The sequence below is a fragment of the Misgurnus anguillicaudatus genome, chromosome 21, assembly GCF_027580225.2.
Source record: "Misgurnus anguillicaudatus chromosome 21, ASM2758022v2, whole genome shotgun sequence".
Taxonomy (NCBI): Eukaryota; Metazoa; Chordata; class Actinopteri; order Cypriniformes; family Cobitidae; genus Misgurnus; species Misgurnus anguillicaudatus.
In genome coordinates this window covers 10,871,409-10,895,060 of record NC_073357.2, presented here as the reverse complement: position 1 = coordinate 10,895,060, position 23,652 = coordinate 10,871,409, and the positions used below count along the sequence as shown (strand labels likewise).

Genomic DNA, 23,652 nt, shown 5'->3' with positions numbered 1-23,652 from the left:
GTGTTTTAGCTGCAGCTCTGACCACAACACATCCATAATCTATAGTTGAACTCATTGAACCCCAAACAGTGAATGAATACAATGACCGGGTTTAAATAACCGGAGTTAATCAGGATAATGAGAAACAGGTGCAAACAAGGACACAGGTGAATGTAATCAATGAGTTCAATGGGTGCAATGAGTCCATGGGGACTATGGGAAATGTAGTGAGGATTGCAATTGAAAGTCTAAGAGGGAGTGCCCTCTGGTGAAGCATGAGGGCACTACACCTGATGGATGTTACGCACAGTGTGCCAGAACAGTCCACACAAACCAGCTTATTGGTTAGGAGGAAACACAGTGATAAAGCCAGTTAGTAGATATTGGGGGTAAATATGAGGCAGTGATATTGGACAAAGGTCATGGGGTAATTTGGCTAGGATGCCAGGGTTACACTAAACTCTTTTTGAATGACATCTCATGGATTTTGATGGCCCTTTAAAGTTATAGTCAGCTTGAACCAGAAGCTCCTTTACTTTACTAGTATTGCCACGTATTGCTGAAAAGAGTGTGGGTGCAGCTCCATCTCTTGCTTCATCTCTTTCACTACTGTGTGTTTTGTGGAATTTTTTAAATAAAATCATTTCTTTTCATTTTAACCCATTTTAATAACTTCTAGAATATACTCCACATTATAGTCCACATTGTGTATAAGTATTGTATGTTTATTTAAAAACAGATATGGAATAAATTGAAAATACATGGTAAATATATTTTCACCTGACTAAACTTAGTAAACCCAAAGCTTTGAAACATTGCTTTAGAACCTGTTTTAGATCAGTGAAGACCTCAAACAACAGTACATACAAAAAATGTATTATTTGAAAATGTAAATACTGGTGACAAGCAGAATTGTATTTAATACATGGATAAGGCATATTACACTTAGGCTACAGTTTTCCTTTTATTTTAAAAAAAGTAAACAGCTGTTATAACATTGTCTAATTGAGTTTGAATAAAGATTGTTTGCATTTTACCATCACTGGTAGATATTATCACTAGATAAATAATGCCAACTTTGTAAGTTTCTAACTTTCTAGAGTATAAGATGTGTCTATATGGTATATTTTTAGTCAAATAAAACAAAGTTTCTTAACTTTCTAATCATATTTCCCTCTCTCCTTATATCACTTTCAGTAATATTCAGTTTTGAATAGTCAACTCTGCTTCTCCGTACACATGTCTTTGAGCAGCACAGTCCAGACTGGCCATCAGTTTAGTAGAGCCAGCCCGCCGGGGGCTGAACGTCTCTGTCCAGGTTATAGAGGTACCTGGAGGAATCAGACTGAGAAGCACACAAAATACACATGTGAACATCTGACAGTACACTTAAAGTTGTCTTATTTTAGGTCTGATCAACACATGCTTTAAAAATAGTTTTGGTCCATGTCTGTTAGCTTTGAGACTATCAATATTTGACTGTTCTCCTAAATCTTGATGGATCATCTTTAACACATATTTAAGTGGTATGTGGTAGACTACAGAAATGCAATGTAAAGTGATTTATTGGCTTTGGAAAGTTTTTACAAAGTCCTATTTTAAAGCAAGACAGTCTGTGCAAAAGCCCCACTCGCAAGATATAAGAGGACATTAAAGCACTGCAATGTTTTTGTAAAATACGGACTTTTATTATGAAAGAGAGCATCACAAATCATCGGAAGAGAACAGATATTACCTTAAGCCCGGCACACACCAAAAGATAATGAGGTTGAATTTGGGCCTATTTTCCCACTTACGGCAATCCATCGACAAGTCACGATCGTCTTTTTGGTTTATTATCTTATCAGATTTTCCTTATTGTTTTATGCAGATACTGCCTAATGCTGCGTTTACACCAGCCGCGGTAGAGGCATGAAGCGCAAGTGATTTCAATGTGAAGACGCGCGTCTGGAGGTCTCGTGGCGCAGAAGACGAGTTGAAATATGTGAACTTAATGGAATTTCGCGCCGCGTTCTGTGGCGGCAGACCCGCCCAGAGTCACTCATTCAACCTGAAGGAACGCTTGATATTGTCCGTAAGCAGTCACCCGGAGCTATATGACACAAGTTCTTATTTCTATAGAGACAGGGATAAAAAGGACCTCGCTTGGAAGAGTGTCAGTGAGGACATCGGGCAACCTGGTAAGTTGTAATACACATTTCACTTTTGAGTCACCTCACTTTTATCAACCCGCGCCCTTTATTTTCCCCCTATACTAAGGTTACCAAATACAAACCGGTAACTCTCTCGATAAATGCCCAATAAACATCAGTCATCTTGCAAACGGACAACCGCATAGCACTTGCCCCTCCCACAAGAAGCGGATTTTGCCTCTGACATGCGTCAAATGCTTGCTTTTTCCGCGCGTCTACTTCGCTCTAGACGCGAATGCATTCAAACTGTTCAAGCGGCAAACTAGGAGTGGTAGATGCGATTTTGATGCCTGAAACGTGGTTGGTGTAAACGCAGCATTATTGTACATATTACACACTGGCTCTCCCCTCCAATGGTTGTCTTTATTTCCATTTATCAATAAATAATTTAAGTTGCTCCCTGCTTTCTGTGGTAACTTGTCTTTCTCTTTAGGAGAAAATTTTACAAAAAATATCACTCACTTGTGTTGTCCCCCAAAAAAGAATCCTTAAAATGTGAATGTCCCCCCTGTTAGTACCAAATAGCAACACCTAATATTTACTGCTATGATGTAAACTAAGGTCTACTGGCAATTTACAAAAGGGACTAGCCCTTGTTAAGTCCCGGACAAACATATTGTTGGACTAGGAAATATTTCAACACAGGTAGAAACTGTACTCTTAGGCAAGCTTTTTGATACAATTAAAAAGCTGATGTTTTACACATGAATACCTCAAATAACACACACAGTGTTCATGCTAGCTACCCCACAGATTTCACTGAAATCATTGTCATGAGAAATCACACCCTCTTTTTGGAGAGAACCACTTATTTTGATGGGGAAAGGCCTATAATAAGTTTCAAAATGTTGGTGTAAGCATATTTACCTGTAATGTTTGTGTTTGAATGGCAGAATTCCAGGACCTTCCATACGCACATCTACTTTCTCCAAATTGAACTTAAATGGGTTTGTGAACTCAACAGTCACATACATCTCCTCATTCACTCTTGGAGAACCTGTCACCTAAAGAGAAAAACCCAGAGAGATAGAGACACTAATAGATTGCATACTGTTTATACAAAGCGAGGAAAATAAGTATTTGAACAACTGCTATTTTGCAAGTTCTCCCATTTAGAAATCATGGAGGGATCTGAAACTGTCATCGCAGCTGCATGTCCACTGTGAGAGACACAATCCAAAAAAAATCCAGAAATCACAATATATGATTTTTTAAAACTATCCATTTGTATGATACAGCCGCAAATCAGCACCTGAACACCTGTCTATCAGCTAGAATTCTGACCCTCAAAGACCTGTTAGTCTGCCTTTAAAATGTCCACCTCCACTCCATTTATTATCCTAAATTAAATGCACCTATTTGAGGTCTTTAGCTGCATAAAGAAGACACCTGTCCACCCCATACAATCAGTAAGAATCCAACAACTAACATGGCCAAGACCAAAGAGCTGTCCAAAGCACTAGAGACAAACACTAGAGACAAAATTGAACACCTCCACAAGGCGAGAAAGGGCTACGGGAAAATTGCCAAGCAGCTTGGTGAAAAAAGGTCTCACCTCGTGGGAGGAGCTGGTCAATGACCTAAAAAGAACTGGGACCACCATTTCCAAGGTTACTGTTTGGTAATACACTAAGACGTCATGGTTTGAAATCATGAATGGCACGGAAGGTTCCCCTGCTTAAACCAGCACATGTCCAGGCCCGTCTTAAGTTTGCCAATAACTATTCAGATGATCCAGAGGAGTCTTGGGAGAAAGTCATGTGGTCACATGAGACCAAAATAGAACTTTTTGGTCATAATTCCACTAAATGTGTTTGTAGGAAGAAGAATGATGAGTACCATCCCAAGAAACCCATCTCTACTGTAAAGCATGGGGATGGTAGCATCATGCTTTGGGGGTGTTTTTCTGCACATGTGACAGGGCGACTGCACTGTATTAAGGAGAGGATGACTGGAGCCATATATTGCGAGATTTTATGGAACAACCTCCTTCCCTCAGTTAGAGCATTGAAGATGGGTCAAGGCTGGGTCTTCCAACATGACAATGACCCGAAGCACACAGCCAGGATAACCAATGAGTGGCTCTGTAAGAAGCATATCAAGGTTCTGGCGTGGCCTAGCCAGTCTCCAGACCTAAACCCAATAGAGAATCTGTGGAGGGAGCTCAAACTCTGTGTTTCTCAGCGACAGGCTAGAAACCTGACTGATCTAAAGAAGACCTGTGTGGAGGAGTGGGCCAAAATCCCTCCTGCAGTGTGTGCAAACCTGGTGAAAAACTACAGAAAACGTTTGACTTCTGTAATTGCAAACAAAGGCTACTGTATCAAATATTAACATTGACTTTCTCAGGTGTTCAAATACTTATTTGCAGCTGTATCATACAAATAAACAGTCAAAAAATCATACATTGTGACTTCTGGATTCCTCCTAGATTATGTCTCTCACAGTGGACATGCACATACGATGACAACCTCAGACCCCTCCACGATTACCAAGTGGGAGAACTCTTACTTATTTTCCTCACTGTAAGCTTATTCTAGATTAATGTATTCAGAGTCAAACAACTATAACAACTAAAACACTCTAATGCAGTTAATATTAGCATTAATTTTTCAGGTTCAAATAGCTTTATTATGTTCTAGGACCACTTTTGGAAAGTATGTTTTTCTACTAAGAAATGTAGCGATAATGAATCATGCCAGACCTTCACAATAAGTTTGGGCTTGTGCATGTTGATTAACTTCATTGAGGTGATGATCTGTCCGGTCTCTTTCACCTTCCCAGTGGTGATAATGTGTATGTTTCCCTGATCCACCAGTTTTTGCATGTAGTCCTCACTACGTACTGCCACCTTCTCTTCCTTGCCTAACAACAACAGGGGCAGCATTTAATGGGTGATGATTTTCAACTACCAATCACAGGACAGACGGACAGACACAGACCTATTCAAACACCACGTTTAACACTGAAAAGTTCTAAGAACGTTCCCAAAAACATCCTGACAACAGTTTTTTTAATGTTTTAAGAACATTTCTTGGTTGTCTGAACATGAGAAATGTTACATTATCATTGTCAAATGTTATGACACTGTCATGTTTTAATGTTCACACAATGTTTAAAACTGTTGCCTATACTTACTTTTTTTGCTTGCCATGTAAATAATAAAGAAACATTGTATTTTGTTATTTTAAAACTGTTAATGAAACATTATTTCTGAATGTTCAGTAAAAATATTGCACTACAAAACACAATTCACTTCTTAGGTTTAGATGCCACCATTAGGTGATCAGTGTTTGTTTTAGTTGGACTCCTATAACTTGCTAGTTTTTCCCTGGATGCTATAACTTTTTTGCGATAACAAGTGTGATTTTAGCACACAAAGAAGCTGGTAATTTAGTATGGTTGTTGTGGTTATTAACTGATTGTAACATCTAGTGAAGCGAGTTATTAATTTATTGTTTACTTTCCTTTCTAAAGATTTTTTCCATAAATAATGTGATACTACAGTATTTAGGGATTTTGAAAGAGTAAGCACATAAAAACTGATAAAAATATAACTGTTTTAAAATATGTTTCCTTATCATTTACATAACAAGCCAAAAAATATAAAATATAATAAAATGTAAATATAGAAAACAGTTGTTTAATGCTTAAAAATGATAGAATGTAACATTTCTCTACTGTCAGACAACCAAGAAACATTCTTATAACATAAAAAACTGGACACTTTTCATGTTGGCAGAACGTGCTTGGGAATGCTCGAAATGTTCATGGAACGTTCTTAGAACTTTTCTCTGTTAGATGGGACTGCAATACACCATAATATTTTACACTGTCCAATACATTTACTCACTCTGCAGTGGCTCTAATTTGACTTTGAGAGTTGTAAACACAACCTCTGCACTTGGGACTCCAGTGTAATACACAACAGTCCCGCTGACATACACATCTGCAGTGCGTCGCTGATTGCTGCGATTGGTAAACTGCAAAATGAGGTCGAATCCGTCCCCCACCCGAACTTCCAGACTAGGGATCTCCACATCCACGTCAGCCTGGGGAATAGAGGCTTTCTCCCTTTGACATCCAAATAACTCAGCCTTCTCCAGCACCTGGCGCTCCTCTGGGCTTCCTAAAAGAGAGGTGCATGAGAAAATAAAAGAAGCCCTTACTCCTCTTTAAGGTAAATCAGTTGGTCTGTTTTGAAGAAGTACTGTTAACAACATCTGGTCAATGGTAGTAATAAAATGAACCCATTTTCAGCACTCCAAAATCAAACTTCAGAGTTCAGTCATTTGTATTTAGGGATGTCCATGAGCTCCAGTTCCTCAAGCCTGACTTCGCAAAATCATTTTATCCAAGAAAAACTTTTAGTGTTAACTAATAGGAGTGATTTGATTTTCATTCATTCAATTTACAGAAATAATGCCAGCCAAAAAAAAAAAAAAATCAACTGGTACCTGTTATGAACTCTGTCTGTGTACCCTGTCTTGCACTCTTATTTTGAAGTCATTTCTGTGTCATCCATGTCTGTAGTTCTTTGTAGTTCTTTTGTTCATTGGTCCGTGTGATGATTGTTCCCCAGGTGTGTCTTGTTTTCCCTGATTACTCTGTGTATTTAAGCCTAGTGTTTCCAGTGTCTGATGTCGATCGTTATTTGATGTTATGGTGTTTTCGTGTTCCGTGTTCTTGGTTCCTTGTTGGACTTCCTGATATGTTTTTTGCTTGTTTGTTGTTATTTTTAATAAATATCACTGCATTTGGATCCGCATCCTGTCTTACCTGGATTTACCCGTAACAGAACGATCGACCATTAAGGATCCAGCAGCAATTCCTCGCTCCCCTGTGTGTTTTCCCTCGTGCTTCCAAGGTTTCCCTGTGTTTGGTCCGACCCCGCTCACAAGATGACTTCCGCCGTGTCTGAGCCGGTGCACAAGTCACCAGGTTATCCGGTTCATCCAGTGAAAGCCCGGGTCGGCCGCTTAATCTCCAGTGTGTTGGATTACCCGCTGATCACTGTCCGAGCGACCAGAATCCCTGGACCGCTCGTTCTCTCGAGTGAATCTTCGCCGAGTGAATCCCCGAGTGAATCCCCGAGTGAATCCCCGAGTGAGTCCTCGAGTTTGTCTTCGAGTGCGTCCTCGAGTGAATCCCCGAGTGAATCCCCGAGTGAGTCTTTCCCGAGTGAATCCCCGAGTGAATCTTTCCCGAGTGAATCTTTCCCGAGTGAATCTCCGAGTGAATCTTTCCCGAGTGAATCTTCCCTGTGTAAATCTCTGAGTGAATCTTCCCTGTGTAAATCCCTGAGTGAATCCTCCCGGAGCAAGTCACCGAGTGAATCATCGGCCAGCAGGTGTGTTACATCACATGAGACAGCTACAGAGCTCATGAAACTGTTTGTGCCCATTGATTCACTGAAGGCCTCGGAGCTCCCCAAACTTTTTAATCTGTGTGAATCGTCAATGTTAGCACTGGCATTGTGCTATGTTTTTTCAGTGTGTGGCTCACCAGTTCAACGGCAGGTCAACCAGACTCATGAACACGAGTCCTCTGAGCCGAGTGAATCTCCCGAGTCCTCCGAGCCGAGTGAATCTCCCGAGTCTTCTGAGCCGAGTGAATCTCCCGAGTCCTCTGAGCCGAGTGAATCTCCCGAGTCTTCTGAGCCGAGTGAATCTCCCGAGTCCTCTGAGCCGAGTGAATCTCCCGAGTCCTCTGAGCCGAGTGAATCTCCCGAGTCCTCTGAGCCGAGTGAATCTCCCGAGTCCTCTGAGCCGAGTGAATCTCCCGAGTCCTCTGAGCCGAGTGAATCTCCCGAGTCCTCTGAGCCGAGTGAGTCTACAGAGACCTCTGAGCCGAGTGAATCTCGGGAGTCCTCTCAGCCTAGTGGTTCTCGGGGGTCCTCTGAGGCGAGTGAATCTCCGGAGTCCTCTGAGGCGAGTGAGTCATCTGAGCCGAGTGAGTCATCTGAGCCGAGTGAGTCATCTGAGCCGAGTGAGTCATCTGAGCCGAGTGAGTCATCTGAGCCGAGTGAGTCATCTGAGCCGGGTGAGTCATCTGAGCCGGGTGAGTCATCTGAGCCGGGTGAGTCATCTGAGCCGGGTGAGTCATCTGAGCCGAGTGAGTCATCTGAGCCGGGTGAGTCATCTGAGCCGGGTGAGTCATCTGAGCCGGGTGAGTCATCTGAGCCGGGTGAGTCATCTGAGCCGAGTGAGTCATCTGAGCCCCATTGGTCAGCTAGTGTGGTCACCGCGATGCCCCAGAGACTCTTTGTCATCACCAAGACTATGGCCAGTGCTGAACTCTCTGCATGTCCTAAGAAGACTGTCCCCAAGCTCTTTGCCCTCACTGTCTGGTCTGAGATGTTAATATGTGAACTCACTGCCCTGTCTAACCAGGCCCAGAGGGCCTCTCTCTGTTCTCTTCTACCCAGGTTCATGATACCACCAGCACCACCCTGGTATCCAGTCCCTCTCTGGTCTCAGGCTCCGCCCTGGCTTCCCGCCCTGCCGGCTCCGCCCTGGCTTCCCGCCCTGCCGGCTCCGCCCTGGGTTCCCGCCCTGCCGGCTCCGCCCTGGGTTCCCGCCCTGCCGGCTCCGCCCTGGGTTCCCGCTCTGCCGGCTCCGCCCTGGTTGCCAGTTCTGCCGGCTCCTCCTTGGTCCCTGTCTCCGCCCGCGGCTCCTCCTTGGTCCCAGCCTCCGCCCGCGGCTCCGCCCTGGCTCCAGCCTCCGCCCGCGGCTCCGCCCTGGCTCCAGCCTCCGCCCGCGGCTCCGCCCTGGCTCCAGCCTCCGCCCGCGGCTCCGCCCTGGCTCCAGCCTCCGCCCGCGGCTCCGCCCTGGCTCCAGCCTCCGCCCGCGGCTCCGCCCTGGCTCCAGCCTCCGCCCGCGGCTCCGCCCTGGCTCCAGTCTCCGCCCGCGGCTCCGCCGTGGTCCCTGTCTTTGCCTACGGCTCCGCCCTGGCCCTTGGACTTTCATGGCCTTGGCCCACCATCCCTCCCCCGGGTCCACCTCCATGCCACCGCCCTCCTAGACTGTTGTACTTTGGGGTTTTCTGGGGGGCGTCTGGAAGCCGCCCTTTGAGGGGGGGCTATGTTATGAACTCTGTCTGTGTACCCTGTCTTGTACTCTGATTTTGAAGTCATGTCTGTGTCATCCATGTCTGTAGTTCTTTGTAGTTCTTTTGTTCATTGGTCCGTGTGATGATTGTTCCCCAGGTGTGTCTTGTTTTCCCTGATTACTCTGTGTATTTAAGCCTAGTGTTTCCAGTGTCTGATGTCGATCGTGATTTGATGTTATGGTGTTTTCGTGTTCCGTGTTCTTGGTTCCTTGTTGGACTTCCTGATATGTTTTTTGCTTGTTTGTTGTTATTTTTAATAAATATCACTGCATTTGGATCCGCATCCTGTCTTACCTGGATTTACCCGTAACAGTACCCTTATATCATTTTAACCTAAATTAAATAGATTTCTTTTAAATTCAAAGATTATTATTTCAGTGACTATTTATTATTATAAAACTGTTATTATATCAATACAATGTACTTAAATGGACGCGACAGACACAAGCTTAAAAAACCCACCTTAAAATGTTTCATAAAGTGGTCCATGCATTTTCAAAGTTTTCTGAAGCTACACAGTAGCTCTGCATTTGAATATATTTTCAACAGATTTATATTGATAATCTACCCCCAACTAAATAAATGCATTTTGATCTGTTACTGACACAAAGCAATCATATAGCTATATAATATGTGTTATTGTACATTTTGTCTTGTTAGAGCTTGGCAGTACGTCACCATGTGTTTTTAATTGGGTGGAAAACATATGCTCAATTATTTGCCTTTGGTGTTTCATAGAGAAATAATTTAGATTTTTCTTCCTTAATTAAGATCAGAACAGTGAAAACCTTGTTTAAAAAAAATATTGTTAAATATTAAAACCACCAGAAAACAATTGATCACAGGTGATAAGCCAACTTAACATTATCTCTCTAACCTTCAGGGAATTTGTACTGATTAGTGATGTCTCTGCGTCCATCATGCAGCACGGCTTTAGTCAACACCATGCGACCTACATGGTTGGGATTTACCCTCACTGGCACCAGAGTGCCATCTTTCTGTCTACGATAGAAGACCACATCACTGTTGACCTGGGGAGATAGATAATAATATATCAGGATTTCTATAATTAGAAATATATTTAAATAGACACATTTTACACTGTTGACCTCAGCAAATACAAAAGAGGCATCAAACGGGTAGCAGATCTGTCCGTGTTTAACAGCAGCAACGGATGCAGGTCCACACCTGTACATACCTTACAGAGGACAACCTTCTTTAAAACACAAAGCAGACACCATGACCACCATAAGATTTTTTAGTTTTTTGTGCAGGACTTACCATCACTTGTCTCCTGTGGCGTAGCATCTACAGCTTGCCATCCTCCAAAGCCGGGAGGCAGGTCAGCCCTGCTCATGTAACACTCATTCCAGCAATGATAATTCCTTCAGATGAAGAAACAGCAAGTTATGATGTAATATACTGTAAATACTAAGAAACCCTAATCTACTAAGATTTAATGAAGCTTATAATACCCATATTATGATAAGTAGATCACTTTTATCCACTTTAAAGGAGGCAATTCCCATGAAGCATCCTTAAATAGTAATCGCAACAGGCCAGGATCCAGCTCTAATGCTACGTACACACCAAACACGGGGCATCGTGGTACTCGCTTTAGATTACTTGCGGGATTTAACTTGTGTCATGCTAATTTTTGCGAACTTGAGCGAGGACCCATTTAAGGCGAATAGTATGTGTTTTTGCGGAAAACGCGCCGCCCATATCGCGTCATTTGCATCGCCCCACGTGAGGACGCGTCTGATCGCGTCTTTGCATTGACCTTGTATGTAATGTAGAGTTCTCAACGGGCCTGAAAATTAAAACCCGACCCGGACCATGGCTTTTAAAGCCCGGACCCGATGTAACCCGACACATCAACGTGAATTATCTGTCTGAACCCGACCCATGGCCCGACCGCGCCAACCCCCCCTTGCCTTTTTTTTCTCATACAGGCTATTATCATGACCAGCAGACGGGAATTCAAATCAAGCTTTAATGTTCACGCCATTTAACAATACAAACAACTGAAACAATAAACTTTAAATATAGGCTATATAAATATGTCTTAAAATCACACAATAATAAATAAAAAGAACTCAAACATGTACCCAGCCAGCGGCTTCTCCTCCTGTAGTAGAAAGCAACGGTGAATTCACCTGTGGCAAGTTTACTTTTCTCCATCTCTTCTTCTCCAGGCAACAGGCATGCACGCAGTGATAGCAGTAAGCTCCGGGGCGGATCCGCTCTGAAGCCGGCAGCACGGAGCGTAAAAGATTAAGCCCGAGGTCCGACCCGACTTGACTCATTTGCTTATATTTTTGACCCGAACCCGGCCCGAATCCGCGGGTCCCGTCGGGTTTGTCAGGCCGGATGACCCATTGAGAACGCTAATGTAATATACTTGCGCAAATCGTTGAACTCTCGTCTGGTGTGAACCCACAGTACGATGTTATTGGTGTTAATACTGAATATTTGCCAGGGTGAGCAAAGCTCAGGGTAGGCCAGACTCATCCAGGCTTTTTCTAAACTAATTTTAGTTATCTAATGTGATATATTCCCCTTTAAAAAAACTTCAACTTGATTTTATTATTTTGTTAAATAAATGGACCGTTACATTGCTCTCTATATAAGAGGAGTTGATGAAAGTATATTTTTTATATATTTTTATACATAAAGTTTGAAAATACCAGGGTAGCACTTTATTTTCCAGTACAATGGATACAATTGCAGAGATTAATGTGTCTCCTATAATACAGGCATCTCTCTGATCAGACCATCAGATCAAAGTTAATTTGCATTGCAACTCTCAGATTCAACCTCGTTGATGGCATCAGACAAACTCTCCCACTCTTTTTTTCTTTTGTTATTAATTCCAGAAGACAAAGTTTCAAATAAAATATTTTTATTTCTTGTTTCTACCCCTGATAGTAGCACATTAACTGGGATGTACAAAGAGAATATATGTGGGATCCTGCGTACGCAGAGATTTAAACATCTGATTTTCATTTACGGCGTTTTCCCTACGCAATGTTTTATTATGAATTTAATGTAAGCCTTTGAATTTGGAACGCTTCCTTGTATTTACTTTGGTCTTCAGTTATTATTTTTAATTGAATTCTGGTCTGGACTCCGGCTTGGCCACCCCAAATATTGATATTATTCTCTGCCAACCATTTCTTGACCACTTTTGCTGTGTGCTTTAGATCATTATCTTGCTGAAAGGACTACTTCGTGCCCATGTCAAGTTTTTCTGCATACTGTCTAATGTTTTGCATCAGAATCTTAATGTAGTCTTTTTTCATGATGCCATTTACTGTTACAAGGTTGTCTGTCCCATTGGCTAAAAAACACCCTCAAAGCGATATTTGTCCCGATCCTCCTCCACTGTGAGTGCGGAAAAACCTCAGAGAGCCGCGCTTCTATTGAAAACAATTGAAAACATCTGCCGGCATAAATGCTTTGGTGTGCACACTACCTTAGGGTTGAATGCTTTTTCAAACAAAAGCCACATCTCTGTCCAAACAACTCAATTTTGTCTAATCGGACCATAGAACTGGTGACAAAAAAAGGCTTTTTCGTTCTCCAGTTTAGGTTTTGCAAAGGAAAAATTAGCTTTTCTACACCTTTGCCCAGAAAGCAGACTCCTCTTTGGTTGATGTCCATGCAGGCCAGCCCTTGCAATGTCCTCTAGTGTCTCCCGTGAAATGTTGTTACCAGCATTATTTAAATTATTTAGGATGAATTTGCTTGTGATCCTTGGATTCTTCTTAGCCTCTTGCACTACCAGTCTGGCCAGTGTCAAGTCCTTTAAGATGTTCTACAGTGTGAAACTCTTGAACTTTTTAATAATGCTTTGCACAGTGGCCACTGGTCCTTTAAAACACTTGGAAATACTAGTGTAGTATACTATGTTTTCTTTGAGCATCCATGTGCAACCAAAGGTCCACACTAAACCCCTTGATTTTACCAATAACTTGCAATTGACCAGAAACTGACTAGCACACAAGTGTATCAGCTGTTCTGAATTTATAGTTGTTTTATGCTCAAGAACATACTAAAAGGTAACATACTAAAAGTAAACAGAATTTAAAATGATTGCATTTCCTAAGATTCTAGCCATAAGATCTAGGATATGAATACTGTAACCTCGGATTTCCTCCGCTGCTCCGCCGTCCGCCAATACCCACCAGTTCCGTATTTGTTGCAGAGCGGCTGCGTACTGAAGTGACGAGGATCCATGAGGTCTCGCAAATTCACATGATGGTCACGCGATACATAGTTCTGTCTCTGCCCATTATGCCGTTGAATTATGACATTTTTACAAACTAGCCCAGATCACAACAGGAGATCTCGCGTAGACAGAGCAGTACATCAAATCCATCAAAAATTCAAAAAATAAGAAGGCTGCTAAAACCATTTATTTATGCTCTATCTTTAATGTATTTTTTCGAAACTCCCCCTGGCTCTGTTCTTGTCTATTATTTGTTGTTTCTGTATTAACTCTTTCCCCGCCAGCATTTTTCATGATTTTCACAAAAGTTTAATGCCTTCCAGAAAATGCTCCTTTTTAAATATATAAACATACAATAAATGCATTAAAGCAACAGACCCTCTGCTTTCAAACAAAAAAATCAGTTTCATCCTACCTTCATGTGTTCTGTTTTTATCACCTCTCAAATATGTGTAAAACATACACGCACATACAGCTGTTTGCCCTAGGGCAATACTTCCGGGTTTTATAAGTTCTGGAATAGCGCCACCTGTTAACAGCGGTAATGCAGATTGACGAGATAACTCGTCAATGGCGGGGAAAGAGTTAATGACTTTATTTGTGTGTGTTTGTAATGTTTGTATTGCAAAGATTTAATAAAAAAAAACATGAGTTCTCGCGAATTCAGGTATGATCACGCGATAAAGTCATGGCTCCGGCATCCGCAAAAATAGAAGCTCTGCGTATTTGTGCCAGAGGGCTGCGGATGGCCGGAGCTGTGACGTATTCGGAGCACAGTCAGTGGAAATACACACATTGACTTGAATGGAAACCGATTGACTCCGCCGCCGTTCCGCAGCGGATCCGCAGTCGGTGGAAATCCGGGGTAATATTGGACATGGGACACTTTGTCAAAATGTAAAGGGGAAACAGCTAATACGAACAAAATGTCTTACAGTCATTGCCCACTTTCTTGTGTCATTTCCAGTCAGACGTTTCCCATTTACCAAATAAAAACCCCAATAGTTAAAAATTTGGCCTGAGTATTAATTATTTTCATCACAACTGTATGTACCAGGCAGGTAAGTACACGTAATGTAAAATAAAGTGCTACCAAACTGGGTTATAAATATAGTTCTTGGTGTGAACAAACTTATAATATGTTACCACTGATCAAGAACATATATTAATAAAGCTCAAATTAATAAACAGTAAAATTAATAAACAATTATAGTAATTGTTTGCTATAACTATTACTAAACATTAATTAAACAGGCCAGATGATAGTAAGAGATTTGTCAGATAATAGTAAGAGATTAGTAAGTGAAGGCACAAACCAGATGGAATCTTTGGTGCGTTCTCGGTCCACTTTTCCATTTTCATCTAGAATGATATCCATTTTCAAGTTGCCATCATTGTCATGGGCAGAGAAAAAGTTTGTCACTACCCTGCTGGGGATCCCAAGACAACGCAAGACTGAGGAGCGAAAAAGAGTAAACGATCATTCACAACTAATTAGTAATATCATACAGATCAATTACTTATTAAATCAGTTGTTTGAAGAAAGCATGTAAAGAGGCAACAGTAAGTTCTTACAGGTGTTAAAGACAGCAGCATAGACCCAGCACTGAGCGTAGCAGACAGGTGTGCCCCTGCTATTGGCATAATCCAGGAGGATCTCTACACTACCAGTCCATGAGGTTGGTGGAACCCCATACATGTAATCTCCACTCCAGTTTCCCACCAACACACCATCATCATCGCGAGAGTTTATCATGGTTAAGTGCAGAGGAGAACAAAAATCATGTAGGTTATGATGCATAAACAGCATAGATGCCTTCATTTCTAAACCCACCATGTCCTATATGTCAGATGTTTTAAACAAGATTCAAGCATATGTAGTGTTGCTGTAGCTACAGTTACTAATGCAATACATGCTAATAAAATGCACACCTTGTTTCATCTGTAAAATCCTTGAATATTCTAATTCAAATATATTTAATTTTTATTATATAGTTTTGTGGAGCAGAATTTTGGACTGCATTTTATACCCTGCGACCAACAAAGTGTCATACTCAGTCTTGCAGTACTGGCTGGCTAGGAAAAAACTTAGATTAACATGAGAGAGATGGATGTGTGTTATTGTGTATTCAGTATTTCATTATCTCACCATGGCAGAAGCTACGCGGGTAACTTTGATTACATCTCCACGGTTAGACAGCGGCATTTCTGCTTTATCCATAATGAACAAACAGGCATCCAGTACACCAAATTCAAACTGAAAGTGACAAAAATAGTTTGTTGAAGTATGAAATAGCTTTTTCCTATTCAGAAATATAAGAATTTGCTATATCTGTTTAAATATTATAAGAATATATTTGTTTAATATAACAAAATATTATACAAATTTTTCAATATTATAGCATTTTCAGTAAAAAAAAGAAACACACACACACACACACACACACACAAACAATTGCAAGTTATTGCAGAGTGATTTTATGTCCAATGAAGTCAAACTGACATTACCTGCAAAATCATACGCAGCAGATGAAGTTATAAAAATGATAATCATAATGTTGTGAGTCAGGTTAAGGTAATGAGACAATACAGATCACTTTTATGCACTTAACTGAAGGTTTTTTATATTGTAGATTTTAAAAAATATTATGGGCCAGATTTACTAACAGCTTGCGCCAGTGCAAACCATCATTTTGGCGTAAAATAACAAGTGTCGGGATTTACTAAAGACGTGCTGTGGATAATTATCCCTGAAAAGGTGTGTTCTATTCATACCTTTTCCCGGGAATCTCCTGTATTTCACACCTATCTCCCGCCCCCTCCCGTTTTGTTATTTCTCCCGGAAAACTCCCGTAATTTTAATGGCCCTACCTCGTTATATGAATAATCACATCAATATATTATTCCAAGGTTGTCCAGTTGCCAAATCTTGTATGAAACAAACTCACAAAATAGACACTTTATAAAATTTTGAACCCATTTTTGACCGCAACTTGGCAACCTACAACACGGATGCGCTGTTGATATCTGTGCAGGTAGACGAGGAAAGTTGAATAACTAGACCACGCGTTTGCTGCTGGATTGTGGGTCAACAGTGCTGCCATATTAGTGGTGGCAACCTTTTCGTTAATCTCAAAACAACTGGAGGTAAATGCCTCCGTGGCTTCGTCGTGGCAGTTTGGAGGTGTACAAACCGACTCCCTTTTCTTTTGCAGCAATTTTTGTGCGAGCACACCAGTGATCACCCCTGACCACTCGGTGAGTTTCACGTCTTTGTAAACGAAAGTTCAATGCACTTCAGGAAGGATTGCTCCAGTGCACCCACGCAGCCACTGTAAAGGTAGGAGCTGAAACACAAACACCCGAAAATTCTCGGGGCAGCCGCATATGTCGAAACTTCAGTCAAAACCGTTCTATTTCATCAAAAACTATCTGAAAACAGGGCTTTAAGTGTAAAACTTTTGACTGGAAAGGTTATTTAGATATAGGTGTCACATGTTAATGTTCTGTGAACTTTTAGTTTGTATTTTGGGTTCCTCTTTCCAGTCTTGAGTTTTGTGGTACTTTGTAGTTCATTTGTTCATTGGTTCCCTATTGATCGTCTCCCCAGATGTATCTGTTACCCATTTATATACAGTATATTGCCCTAATGTTTGAGTTGTCTTTTGTTAGTCATTCTTGGAGATGTTGGTGCTTGTCTTCATGTATGTTTATGTTTTACTGGCTGTTTCTGCTTAAGGTTTACCTTGTTTATTTTGTCAAAAATAGATGGAACACTACATTTGGATCAAGGGGCAACCTTCCGATCTCTCTGATGAAGCCAATACGGAAGTAACTTAAACTGCAATTCATCGACTGGGCGTTTGAGGCTGGCTCCAAAAGGGAGTCAATTTCCAAAGACCTCCATGTTAAAATGCCCAACTTTACAGTAGAAATTTATATGTTTACAGCCTGGGACAAAAAGTGTTTTTGGTCTATATAGCTAATTTTGCCCTTTATGACAACTGTGAGGGGGGGTGAATTATTTTTGTAACTCATCCATTTAAATGATATTAAAGGGACCATGGCACATGACTTTTTAAGATGTCAAATAAATCTTTCGTGCTGTTTGGGGTGTGTCCTTTTAAATGCAAATGAGCGGTTTGTTACAATTGAAACTCGTTTGTGCTGTGAATTATTTTCTCTTTCTTTTTCTCTGCACTAAATTTCAGTGCTGTGATTGGAAAGTGCAGATTAAGGGGTGGCATTATTATAATAAGAGCTCCTTATGATATCACAAGGAGAGCCAAATTTCAACGACCTATTTTTTCATGTGATTGTACAGAATGGTTTACAAAACTAAGTTACTGGGTTAATCTTTTTCACATTTTCTAGGTTGATAGAAGCACTGGAGACCAAATCATAGCACTTGAAAATAGTCAGATTTTCATGCCATGGCCCCTTTAAGCCTTAAACTTCTGCATAATTAAGGGCATGACCGCTTGAGTGACGGTTGAACAGCCACTGCTGTCACTAGAATCAAGCTAGGCGGGCGTGGTTTCAGCAACCAGCCACCTCAGCTTCACCCACACTCTGCCTCTTTACCCATTTTTGGTTTTCCGCGAGTGATTTGTGGTGATGCGCGGCCAAGATGGCAACCGCAGGCAACGCCTATTTTAAGCTTCAAAAACGATCTTTACAAACCAAAGGGTGACGTCACGAACACTAGGTCCTTATTTTTTTTACAGTGTATGGTTTGGATCCACTGCTACTGCCTGCCTGTTTATCAACACATTACAGTAGCCCTTGCTACATCTTCCCCAATTTTTCCAAAACTGCAAATTTTTATTTAACAAAACATTTAAATTTAACAAAAACAGCTCAAATTTAAACTGATACTTTACAAAATATACATGCCGTGAGGAATAATGTACACAATAAACATCTTTGATGTGATGAGTATATGGCACAAAACAGTAATCCAAGGGAACAACTTTACAAACAAGTGTGTCTATGGGTCATTGTCTAAATGTATGTCTTTTGTGTTCTGTGACCAAAAAGCAGTCTGGATCTTCATACCTGTCCGAAGTTCCAAGCACGTTCGGATATATCATCATATGCTCCATGGTAGATGATCCCCAGCTCATTTATAACACACTCCTCCCTCTCCTCCTCATCATCCAAGAACACAGGATCAGCTTTAACAGAAATATCAATTTGGTGTCAAATAAAAGAGTTTCTCGCCTGCACACAATTTGCATAGGTCAACTAGTGTTCTCTATCTTCACAAACTAAATTACTGAGCTTTGATAGTTTGATTACAGCAATGGAGATCATATACTTTACATATAAAGCCATTGTTAGCTTAAAAATATTGAATTTCAGACCTGGTGACCATGGGTTAAACAGAATATAGACATCTGTGCTGGTGTCTCTCCTGGTTCTGCGGATACCATAGGGGGTCACCACTCCGATGAATATCATGTACTTTCCCACAATGCACTCTGGTGAGGGTGTGATGCCCATGGTGACGATGTTGTCATTGCTCTCTATAATCCGACCTTGCCAAACACTCTTTTTTTCAGCAGTGGGGAATACCGGAATATAGGTACCCTTGCTGTACTGAGGGCTGGGCCCTAGTGGACAAAATAATAAAGTTTAACATTTAATATTAAAAGCTTAGGGTGTACACCTAGCGTGTATAACCGTACAGTTGCTGGAATGACTGTGTGCAATTTAAACAAGTTAATTTTGGCTTCCTTGTTTGTTAAATAGTCAAGTGAAATGTGGTTAGTTTCCTTAAATTATTAAATTTCATTGCATTGGTGTTGACTGGCTGTGATAAATATTATCAAGAAAGAAAGAAATGCCAAAACAAAAGCTGCATCTCAATCAGCTCCCTTGTTCAGTAGTCAGGTCACTAATCAGGGATTCACGCTGTATCAATTGCAATCCTTCCAGTTCACTGGAATGTTCGTTTCACAAAAAATTTCCACAATACAAAGCAAAAACCTGAGTATCGATGGTCCCTATGTTCCCTTACCGGAAGTCACGTAACCTTTTCTGATGCTCTCCAACTGAAATCGCACGAGCCACCTCAATAAACATCATGAAAACTTTTAACAAGAAAAACATTTTTTATTTATAATCTAAACACACATTGCTAGACAGGAAGGTACCACCTACTTAAATTTTAAATGTAACATTTCTCCAAATTCAAGTACAGATATGCGGGAGAAAAAAGTGTTTTTCATAATATATGAACTGTAACCAGACTCAGAAGAGGCGGCAACCATGAGTGATTTACATGTTAAGTCAATGCAAAGAAGCGAATAGGTATCCTGTGGCGCGGTAACTGCGAGTTGAAAAATCTGAACTTTGGTGGATTTTCTCCCCGCGTTAACGAATCAAAAGCTTGTTCTAGCAGTGACGTGATTACAGGAAGCGAGCAGAGGCAGAAAAACAAAACAACAATGGCGGACAATTATCATTGCTATATGAGAGATCTTCGTACTTTTACAGGAATTCAATAGATCTTGTTTGGAAAAAAGTGAGTGAGGAGGGCAAACAATCAGGTAAGTTTACTTAATTTGAGCTATATAAGCCCCTTCCATGATGCAAATTTATGTGTGAATGTCTCGAATGACTAGAATTTCAAGCGCGAATGAAGATTAAACATTTTTGCATTTTTGCCGCCTCTTCCGCATCTGGTGTGAATGCACAGTAACAAGTGTTTAAAAATTAAGTCAGAGAGATTACATTAAATCAGTTTTGCCGATTGTTGATAAATAACGACTTTTAATTGTCAATTAAACGCCCTTAAGCAGTCACATCACAGAAAATAAGTGTCCCAATGTGTGCCTGAACCTGTGTACACGATATTCTGATTCACGACCTCGGGAGCTGATTGAGAAGTTTTGACAATAAAGGGAAGTATGTCAAAGAGAAGGGAAAGTGATGATGGTGCCATACTATTGCATAAGACTAGCTTCTCTTGTGAAATTGTAGTGTCAAGTATACACTAAAAATGCACACTGAATTACTTTTACTGCTGTGCTAGGCAATTTATCTCCAAAATTATTCTTGTATATTCCAAAAAGGGTAGTTGAGTATTTAAATAGAACAAAGCTTCCCACAAACATTCTTTGAAAACATTAAGGCAGAGTCTTTTCTACATATTGGAAATAAACTTGACTTAATTCGAGACTAAGAGGTCTAAATTGAAGATTTATAACTAATCAAATAAAATGAAACAGACTGTTCTTTTTCAAGATTTCAACTAGTGTTTTACCAAGTTTTCCTTGCTATTTAATGACAGAACAGTGTGTGTTTGTCTATAGAAGCAGGTCACTTTGTGGTACCAGACCAAACAAAAATATTCAGTTTCAATCTTACTTACCGATGACAAACTCAACAGCAAACTTGTCTTCGGCTGGTTTGTAGGGCCGATCAAACGTGATCTTTATATGAAACTCCTGAGCTCGACGTACAATGAGGAAGTCACTGCCATACAAGTGGGTGTGATGTCCCTGTTTGTTTATCTCTTGAGGATGTTTAAGCATATCAACATCCCAGATATCAAGAAAGTCTAAGGAAAAAAAACTATTGTCAAAATAGTAATTCACTTAAAACATTACAGGTTTACAAGACGTGATCTTAACTAGATGGAGCAGTGTGTTAGCTCATGAGTCATGGGTTTCACATATAAAATGTTCACCTTGAATGTGTTATACATTAAATTGCTTTAGATCAAAGTGTCTGCATTTTTTTAAATTGAAAATAAAACCCTTGCTAGTAAAACAAGTCTCACAGTTAAATAATCTACAAAAACAGTGCCCCTCTGTTTCATCCTGTTATCTCTGAAGGTTTGAAAAAGGAGGATAATGCAAGAAGTAATGTCACTACAGGAGAAAATGCTGTTTTCCTGCAATAAATGCAATCACTCTTTTCAGAATGGAGGTCTTTGCCATCTGGTGGAAACTGCAGATTCAGAGGAAATTGTCTTTTGTAATTCTTCTGCTTTTTCAGGTTTGCTATGATATTGCCTAATACCACTTTTGTTTTATTAACTCTCCCACTCTTTATTTTATAATAATTTTTCATATAAATGTAAATACTTTTTTGCGTGAGGTGCATGGTGGTAAAAAAACGTAACTGCAGTTAGTAGACTACCTTTGGGTGTATGCATGTTTGTGAATTGAGCTTTGCAATTGACTCGCCATCTGTCTAGAGTGTTTCTTTTCTATCTATTATTTAATCACACAGAATCCTATACACAAACAAACATTTAACCTTTGAGAGGAGGGGGTCCTCTGGGAAGTAACATGAAGGGCTCGAATTCCTCTACGTTCCCCTCTTCTTTATTTGAGGTGGCTTTGGGTCCCGCACTGCGTCCACGGTGGGACACCCTCTTAGGGCGTACGACCGGTGTGGCAGCAGGGGTAGGGTTATCGTGAGCCTCTTGATCTGCCATGGCAGGTACTGGTCACTTCAGTTTCTAGATAAACACATCAGAATACAGAAAAAAAGTTTTAAAATAAAACTGAATTATGCATATTTATTAGGCATCATTCAAAAGCATGTTTTGTGCATGTTTTTATGTGCAAACAAGAGTGTTGTTTTTATTATAGACTATATAAACGTGTAAGTGAATGTATAATGTAGACATTTAAGCAAATCTGTTCCATCTTTAATGCATTTTAAACCTCAACCAGTTTCACATTCCTGTTTCTTGGCATTTAAATGTGGAAAATATTGCTAATGCAACTTTTATACATGCTGAAAAAATATGTCACCACAGTCACATCAACATCTAATTGATGGATTACATATCAGCCATCTACCAAAATTAGGTTGAAATTTAGGGACATGTAAACCACACTGGACTTGAGTAATAATACTAACACAATGAAGCTTCTGTTTTCCTTTAGACCAGGCTTCCCTAACTTCAGTTGGCAAACCTCTGGTGGTTGGCAGGGGAATTGCAGAGGGTTCGTAAAAGTTAATTAAAATATATCAACATATATATATATATATATATATATATATATATATATATATATATATATATATAATTCAATCATAAAATGTAAATAATTCGCTTTAAAATAAAAATATAAATAAAATGCCCACTAACAAAACTATATATTTTATTTGTTGAATTTGCATGTCATGTTATCATTACACAACACTAGAATATGTCAGAAACTGGGAACTCATGCAAAATAGACAGATATGTTTTATGTACCATTAAAAAAAATTGCCAGATAAAGGTCCAGTAACAGGTAATAATAACTATATATGTAAAATACTACAGATAAAAAATATAAAACCGATAAAAAAAATGGTTTTTGAGGTTAAACATTTAATTAAATTATTGACATTTTTATTTAAAATCTCAGGGGGCACTTCAAGTAAATAATTTAGGTTAAAGCGTTCGGCACCTACCCACTGATGTTTATAGTTTCCACACATAACTGGCAATGTGAGCACACAGATGGAAACAATTTAATAGAGATGTTTTTTTTCTTAAAGATGTTTGTTGGGGGATTGTGGACGTAGATTAAAAAAACAAAACAATACTTGACACATTATACAAAATTGATTTTGCATGCAAAACACACAAATGCATTTGCTAAAACAAAGCAATCTTCAATAAAACCCACTACAGACTTCACAATATCTTAATAATAAGTAAACAGAAAGATTATTAAAGAGCAACATTATACGTACTGAACATGAAAAATGTGTAAAAAAAAGAGACAATGTTTAGCATTTAATGTTCTCTTCATAGAAATAGAAATTTTTCAAATACATTTATTATACTATTATATTGCTTTATGAATGCATTTTATTTACATGTTTTATATTTATGTCATGGTGTACTAACCTTATTTGCAGTTAGAAAGACTTGTCAATCGTCTGCAGAGGCAGAAACTGGAATCTGGGGTTTGAAAGCACTTCAGGACTACTGCCTGGTTCACATATATATGGGGCAAAAAACCCTGGTGTGTGTGTGTGTTTGTGTGTAGCATTACACATGTAAAGCCTAATGGTTGGAGTGTCTGTGTATGCAAATTACAAAGACATTGTAAAAGTTGGTAGGCGTGTCCACCAAAAGCATCTGTCATCAGTTTACACTTAGGCGTGTATGTGTGA

The 23,652-nt window shown here is 40.0% G+C and overlaps 1 protein-coding gene across 1 annotated transcript; it reads right to left on the bottom strand.

Annotated features, from left to right (window-relative positions):
* Positions 1 to 671: 671 nt before the first annotated feature.
* On the bottom strand, positions 672 to 23,544 carry f13a1b (coagulation factor XIII, A1 polypeptide b). Its single transcript, XM_073859308.1, has 15 exons — positions 23,384 to 23,544; positions 21,787 to 21,991; positions 20,894 to 21,082; positions 18,882 to 19,130; positions 18,574 to 18,692; positions 15,670 to 15,772; positions 15,091 to 15,273; positions 14,832 to 14,970; positions 10,563 to 10,666; positions 10,391 to 10,479; positions 10,159 to 10,312; positions 6,025 to 6,300; positions 4,876 to 5,036; positions 3,039 to 3,175; positions 672 to 1,324 (listed from the first exon to the last, which is right to left on the bottom strand). The coding sequence occupies exons 2-15, from the start codon at positions 21,965 to 21,967 to the stop codon at positions 1,183 to 1,185; spliced, it is 2,226 nt and encodes a 741-aa protein (XP_073715409.1). The 5' UTR covers positions 21,968 to 21,991; positions 23,384 to 23,544; the 3' UTR covers positions 672 to 1,182.
* Positions 23,545 to 23,652: the final 108 nt, after the last annotated feature.